We start from the raw sequence: 7,425 nt of genomic DNA on the forward strand, positions 1-7,425 counted from the left end.
GGGAATGACACGCCAGGTTGTGCCAAGCCCAGAGGGAGGATCCGGCATCCTAGCAGTGCAATTATAAAACTCTTCCCGCCGAATACATTAAACCATAAACGTTCGGTGCCGTTCACCGGCTTCTAAATGCCTACAAACGTGTCACCAGGCGGGTTTTCCCTGCAGACCGGCTACATACAACCGCATTATGTCTGCAGCAGTTATCTCCATTGTGAATCAGTCGTGTCAGCCCGCTACCGTCCTAGCTTTGAAGCTAATTACAATGATTAAAAATGGCTGCTGCTGCTACTGCAGTTCATATTCCTGTCAGCGCTGGAACAGCGTGGTGATTTTGGTGCAACTGGCTGAGCCCGCCCCTCCCTCCTCAGACGCAGTACTGTCTCTGCTTCTCCTGACCTTTCCCAGCGATGCCTGGAACACGGGGAGAAAAAAAAAAGCGCGCTCTGTAAATCCCGCCCACCTCCTACATATGCAAACACGCCAGGTGCCTATTGGCGGCGGTCGAACACTGAAATCTAAATAAAGAATGCCATTGGTCCAAACTTCGCAACATAAAATATGTAAATAAAAGCTAATGCTAGTTTGAGCATGGCTATATTTTCAGACATGTATCCTGCCGCGTTGTCTAGATACTACTAGTAAAGTAGTACGCAGTGGAAACAAACAGTCTCAACGGCGGATACACGGATTTTGACGGGATTTTGGGCTTGTGGAGAAGGGACCGCTACGTGACGACCTTTTTTGCTTCATCATTTTCTTAAAAGGAGAAAGATAGTTTGCGGCAAAGGTGTCACCCAGTCTTGCGGCGGAGGGATATCACCGGGTCTTGCACACCGGCACCAAAATACTAGGAGTTAAGAGGCAGCTCTGTCAGTAATTGAGCTCAGAACTGGGGAGGGTGGCGGTGCTGTGTGTTGTGAGTGACCGCTCCCTGGGATTATCATAGACACCGGATTACAGCGCCTTCCCGCCGGCTTGTTCCCGTGTCATGGAGTTGTGACTACAGGCGGGCGGACATTAGCAGGCACCGGCCGGCACTCTGCTTCTTTTCTCTGGTGGATTCCCCACAAACATGCTGCTCTCCAAATTCGGCTCCCTGGCACACATGTGTAGTCCGACCAGCATGGATCACCTACCGGTGAAGATCCTCCAGACAGGTACGGCACGGGGCACTTACCGGCCTCCGACACCGACCTCCCCGACACCTTCACTCATTTCTCCTCTCGTTACAGTCAAGCCGGACAAGGAGCCCTTCGACAAGGTCTACCAGGTGGGGGCCGTGCTGGGCAGCGGGGGCTTCGGCACCGTCTACTCCGGGAGCAGGATCGCTGATGGACTACCGGTGAGGGACATGGAGGGGCTCTGGGGGGAGGGGGGCATGGAGGATTGTGATCTAGCCCTGTATAGAAGTGATGAGTGTATTTTGGGCGGGGGAGGGAGATCTAGCCCTGTATAGAGGTGGGATGGGTGAGGGGTGGTTAGCCCTGCAGTGGGGGGCATGGAGGGATTGGGGGGGTCTAGCCCTGAATAGAGGTGACATGGGTGGGGGTCTAGCTGTGAGATGGGTGATATGGAGGGATGGCTGGTCTAGCATGGTGGGGGGGTCTAGCCCTGAAATGGGTGAAAAGGGGGATGGGGGTCTAGACTGGGATGGGTGCCATGGAGGGATGAGATCTAGCAGTGCAATGGGTGGTGTGGGGGGGTTTAGTTCTGGGATGGGTGACCTGGGGTGAACAGGGGATCTAGCCCTGCATTGGATGACATGGAGAGGTGGGGATCTAGCCCTAGAATGGGTGATGTGGTGGGATCTAGCCATGCAATGGCTGACATGAAGGGATTGGTGGGGAAGACCTCTAGCCTGGGATGCATGATTTGAAGGGGTGCGTGGTCTTGCCCTTCAATGGGTGATATGAGGTCTAACTCTGGATGGGTGGTCTAGCCTGGGATGGTGGGATCTAGCCATGCAATGGGTGACATTGAGGGACCTAGTCCTGTGTCTATAGAATGATGGGCTCTTGTCTGTATGGTGTGATGGGGTCTAGCCCTGGAAGGCAGGGTGATATGGAAGGTGTGGGCTTGTCCTGTGTATGGAATGAGGTCTAGCCCTTAGGAAGGGTGACATGGAAGGCTTGTGTGTTGTCAGTGTGGGAAGGGAAGGGCTGATTGGTCATGGCACAGTGTATTCCTGATGTTATCTAGCACATGAATGTGTACAGCACCACCCGGTATGACATTGCTGACAGCTCTTGTATTTTTCTCCTAGGTTGCAGTGAAACATGTCTCCAAGGACAGGGTGACAGATTGGGGAACATTGGTGAGTATTGATTGTGGTTTTTTGAGTAGTGGAAGTGATGAATTGTAAATCACGTTTTGATCTAGTGTTTACTTTCATGTAAGTGGGAGGGAGAGTGATTTGGCGGGTTTTCCTCCCTCCTTGGTAATTGAGGATTAGATGGGAATCACCCTTAGTCTCCCTAAATGTCCTTTCTGACCTAAGATGGCAGTATAGGATGTACTAGATGTGGTGGGGGTTGGGTATCCTGAGGAGGGACTGAACAATGCTGCATATTTCTCCCCAGAATGGAGTCATGGTGCCCTTGGAGATCGTTCTGCTGAAAAAAGTTGGATCTGGCTTCCGAGGTGTCATTAAGCTGCTAGATTGGTACGAGAGAGCGGATGGATTCCTCATTGTCATGGAGAGGCCAGAGCCGGTGAAGGACTTGTTTGATTTCATCACTGAGAAGGGGGCTCTGGATGAGGATACGGCTCGGGGCTTCTTCCGCCAGGTTCTGGAGGCTGTACGACACTGCTATAGTTGTGGAGTGGTTCACAGAGACCTCAAAGATGAGAACCTGCTTGTGGATCTGAGGACTGGCGAGCTCAAGCTCATAGACTTTGGTTCTGGTGCACTGCTCAAGGACACAGTCTACACTGATTTTGACGGTATGTTGTACTAAGCCCAACTCCTGAAAAATGGCATCTTTCTGCTGGTGTAATGTACACCTGGCCTGCTAGGATGTGGATGGCTGCTGTATCTGCAGCATTGAATTCCCTCTGATTTCCCTGCAGCCCCTCCCCTGTCTGATCCACGCACAGTGCGGGCGATTCCTGTGTGACGCACCATACTTTCCATGCTGAGATGTGTGGGTGGGGGGGGGACTGCGTTCTTTTCCCCTTCTAATGGTTGATGTATATTCCATGCCTTTTTTGGACTTTAGTGTCTTTTTTGTTTTAGTATGGAAGTGGACATGCTTTGATGGCTGCGTAGTAGTGGCTGCAGGGCACCTTCAATGTATGTGACAGTGTCTGCAAACTGGCACAGCTGTCTGCCTGACTAGTGGCTGAGACAGGAATGTGTGGGGTGTGTTTTTTTGTTTTGTTTTTTGTTGTGTGTGGGTTTTTTTTTTGTTTTTTTCCCCTCAATTAGGGTACTATTAATTTGTAATGCCCAAGACTGACTTTAGCTTCCAAGCTACCAAATAGTTGGTCCCTCATCTTTCACTTCGATTTGCACCTTTTTTGTAGATTTGAATTGCAGGTCTGTACTCTTGGCTTTAGCATTGTATTCTTTCAATGAGCTGTGGGACCGGGGCTGATATGTAACTCTTGGCACAAATTGAGTGTTGGGTGTGCATATGTGGGTTTCTTTCCCTCCCCCTCTCCTTCCTTGCTGTGGGCGTACATCGCCAAGATGACTGTAGCTGTCTCCTCATTTCACATCTGTTTGTTGTGAAACCCGAAGCTATAGCTCACGTGACCGGGCGCTTTGCAGATTCCAGGTTTTGTTTGGTATCCAAGGAACAGTAGAGAACCAAGGGAGATGTGATGTGCCTTTGCACACAAGATGGGGGAGGGGATAGGAATAATACTGTTGCCTTTACTGTCTTACAGTTTTTTGTATGGTTTTTTTTTTTTTTTTTTTTTTTTTTTTTTCCAAAGCAGTGATAGGATTGCTTCCCCCACCATGCACACCCTCCTCCTTTTGTGTCTATTTTTGGAGTTGTGCTACAGACGCCACGTGGTCCTTGAAAGGGAGCCTAGTAAACAGCTGATGCATACAGTGCTGTTCATTGCAATAGAATGGGGGAGGGTCAGTTAATTGTGGTGTCTTTTTACCATTCTAGCATGTATTTGCTTACCTTGTGTGACCTTTTTTTATTTCTAAAACTAAGCCTGTTTTCATTTCCAGGGACAAGAGTCTACAGTCCTCCAGAATGGGTCAGATACCACAGATATCATGGAAGATCAGCAACAGTGTGGTCATTGGGTGTTCTTCTTTATGACATGGTTTGTGGGGATATCCCTTTTGAGCAAGATGAGGAAATTTTACGCGTCCGCTTATACTTCAGAAGAAGAATTTCCCCAGGTGTGTAGAACATTTTCTAAATGCGTACAGAACTATAATATGGCTATTTATATGAAGTACTGTACAGCTGCAATTAATTTTTAATTGGTGTTTGTTTTTTTTGTTTTCTCCCTCCCCAGAGTGCCAACAACTTATCAAATGGTGCCTTTCACTGAGGCCTTCTGACCGACCATCACTTGAACAGATTTTTGATCATCCGTGGATGTGCAAGAGTGATCTAGTGAAATCTGAGGACTGTGATTTAAGACTAAGGACAATTGACACAGATGCATCTAGCACAAGTTCAAGCAATGAGAGTCTGTGAAAGATTATAAACTCTGAATGGGAGGGGAGCGTGAAGCAGAAAGTCGTGCTGCTGCCAATAACTACCGAGGAGGGGCGTACATTCACTACTCTATAGTCAAATCTTTATACAGGAATTTTTTCTTTTCTGTCAGCGTTTTGCAGTTATCTCCCTGGATTGACTTAATGTGGACAAGATGATCTGAGAGTTGTAGGCCAATGCTTACACAAATGGACTGACCTTATTTACATAAGAGAAAGCAGTGACCTCTTGAGTACATAGTATACTGTTTGCTCTCATAGAGCCTGGACTAGATTTTTATTTGCTTTTGAGTGCCTTTTTTGAAAGCTGCTTAAGTGGGACTTTTCTGTTTTGTGTGTGTGTGGGTTTTTTATATTTTTGTTTTTCTTCCATTTGGGGCTGTGTATGTCCAAAGAAAATCCATTACCATGGGCCTTGCCTGTCTTATTGGAACAGCTCTGCCTGTATCAGTCGCATTTAGCAGACTTGAGCAATCCATCCTTTTTTTGCGGTGATAAGGCATGATTGCTAGTTTTTAAAAACCATTCCTTTCAGAAAGTACTTCTTGCAGCCTGTACTGTAATTTTGAGCAGGAATGCAGTGGTTTCTTTTCTACCATCTCCTATATCATTTATTCCACTTTCATCTCTACCACTGGGCAACACAGGACCATTCTCCAAAACCATGTCATCCTGCAAGTCTTAAGTGTGTATGGGCATGTTAAATGCACAATCAATGCAATATTAAGGACTTTTACTTTATTCCATATCTGTATTTAAACTTGTTTTTCTTGTAATATACAGTTATTTATTGCGATATTTAGACTATTTCTCACTATTTATTTTGGTTAATTTATTTGTCTAGATTTTATTCAACACTGTGCTTCACACTGTTCTGAAGGCCCCTGTTACTTTTCCCAATGGAATCTACTCAAGGGAGCTAGCTCTGCATTCCAGTCTTTTTTTTTTTTTTTTTTTTTTTTTTTACTTCCCCCCCCCCCCCTCCACTATACTCTCCTTCCTTTCCATGGCTCTAGCAAGTTTGTTTTTAGATGGGTAATTCTTGTAAAAAGTCTAATTTAAGGAACACAGAATTGACTGACTTACAAAGTTGGTTATTATGCCTTTTTTGTGTCTGGTTTGGTTTACCAGAAATGTAAAATGCTTTTTGACAACTTTTAAGTTATTGGCATTATACAGTCTCCATGCAGTGACTCTGGGAGGGCAAGTGGCAGAGTCATAACCTTAATTTATTTTATTAGCTGTGTTTTTTGTGATCTGGCTGCATTTTATGCAGCTTGTTTATTTTTATTGTATTTTTTTTCTTTAACCGTGTGAAATGTATGGAGATCATATTTTTTTATACAAGTATTTCAATTAAACATTTTGTATATAATTTGTGTCATTACTGTTCTAAGGTCTTAGCTGTTTGAATGTCTAGTCTATAAAAATATGCATCTCAAATTCAAAATACTATGGAGTAGATTTACTAAAACCTGTCCTCAATCAGCTACAGCTGTGCATGGTAATAAATTGGCTTTTAACTTCAGCTTGTTCAGTTAAGCTTTGACAACCTGGAAGCTGACTGGTTTCTATGCAGAGCTGCACCAGATTTTGCACTCTCCAGTTTTAGTAAATCTTCCCTATTTTATATAGCCATCTAGTGGTCTAAAGTATCAAATATTTACTTCAAATTTCATTAAGCAGCTGCAGTGGGGCTTCTGCACGTTATGGGGTTGTTTTTGAAGTCCACCTACTTTACACTGGAATAATTCTTATCAGAACCTATAGAAAAAGCTAAAATTCAGGCAAATCGTATTTGAATACAAAGCTTTTTCTGGTTGTGTCTGAGATTGTGGTATCATCTACTCACCTCTCTTAGCCAATCAGAAGTGAATGGCTAGTTGAGCAGCGCTCAGCCCTACTTAGTTCAGGAGTGGGCAGGAAGTTCATCCCACTGCCGGAAGAGTGTTGTATATGTAGCTGAGACTACATACATATATATGGCAGCTCTGAGCTGCTTCAACTGTTGGGTAATTCATTTGGACCGACTTGGTCCAAACTATTTAAATGTCATAACCCCCACACAAAGTATGGCTTTCTTCATACTTGCTATATTTGTGCTGCCTGAGTTCTTATTCACATGCAGCCATTTTAAAAATGTCAATGCTGTACGTATGGCGCTACATGCATCTGTTGTGGGAGGAAAACCTCCTATATGTTGGAGGAACTTGGTAATTTTCTTCCCCAGCAAATGTATGCAACTTATACACTGCAATCACAAAAGGAAGAGCGTGGCATCCTGCGCTTCTTGTATATGTGCAGTATGAAAGTATTGATCTTGCAGTTTAGACACAGGACTTCCCTGAAGGCAACAATAACATTGCCTTCATAGAGGGTGTCTGTGTGGCCAGGATGTGTAAAACAAAAGTAAAGAATTCACTGATTTGAAGTTTGTCCTCAAGTCCGCCTTTGCAAAAAATGCACCCATATGTACAGCAAAAAGTGCACTTGGGAAAATGAGCCTGCAAGTCACAGAATTTCTGCAGACTCCTTCAGACCTCTCTGTACAGAGGTACAGCCTTTAGGTTACTGAGCTGGCAGAATTGTTAATGGACTGAGTGCAGTAAATATTGCATTTGTGAACTAAAAGTCCTCCTGTCTTAATGGCAGTTGGGACCTGTAATTTCATTCACAGATCTCCTGAATGACAAATGCTGTTGGGGTGGTGGTATTGGCTTGCAACATGTTACCCT

General features: G+C 45.0%; 1 protein-coding gene across 2 annotated transcripts; it reads left to right on the top strand.

Moving 5' to 3' along the window:
* Positions 1–621: 621 nt before the first annotated feature.
* PIM3 (Pim-3 proto-oncogene, serine/threonine kinase) lies at positions 622–6,065 on the top strand. 2 transcript variants are annotated; one of them, XM_089684698.1, is made up of 6 exons: positions 629–1,157; positions 1,233–1,342; positions 2,264–2,314; positions 2,580–2,943; positions 4,190–4,366; positions 4,486–6,065. In XM_089684698.1, the coding sequence occupies exons 1-6, from the start codon at positions 1,073–1,075 to the stop codon at positions 4,668–4,670; spliced, it is 972 nt and encodes a 323-aa protein (XP_089540824.1). In that variant the 5' UTR covers positions 629–1,072; the 3' UTR covers positions 4,671–6,065. The 2 variants fall into 2 exon arrangements, with proteins under 2 accessions (XP_089540818.1, XP_089540824.1); XM_089684692.1 differs by having other exon boundaries at positions 622–1,342.
* Positions 6,066–7,425: the final 1,360 nt, after the last annotated feature.

The sequence above is a fragment of the Staurois parvus genome, unplaced genomic scaffold, assembly GCF_062004578.1.
Source record: "Staurois parvus isolate SC_StPar_1 unplaced genomic scaffold, SC_StPar_1.0 ptg000019l, whole genome shotgun sequence".
Classification (NCBI taxonomy): domain Eukaryota; kingdom Metazoa; phylum Chordata; class Amphibia; order Anura; family Ranidae; genus Staurois; species Staurois parvus.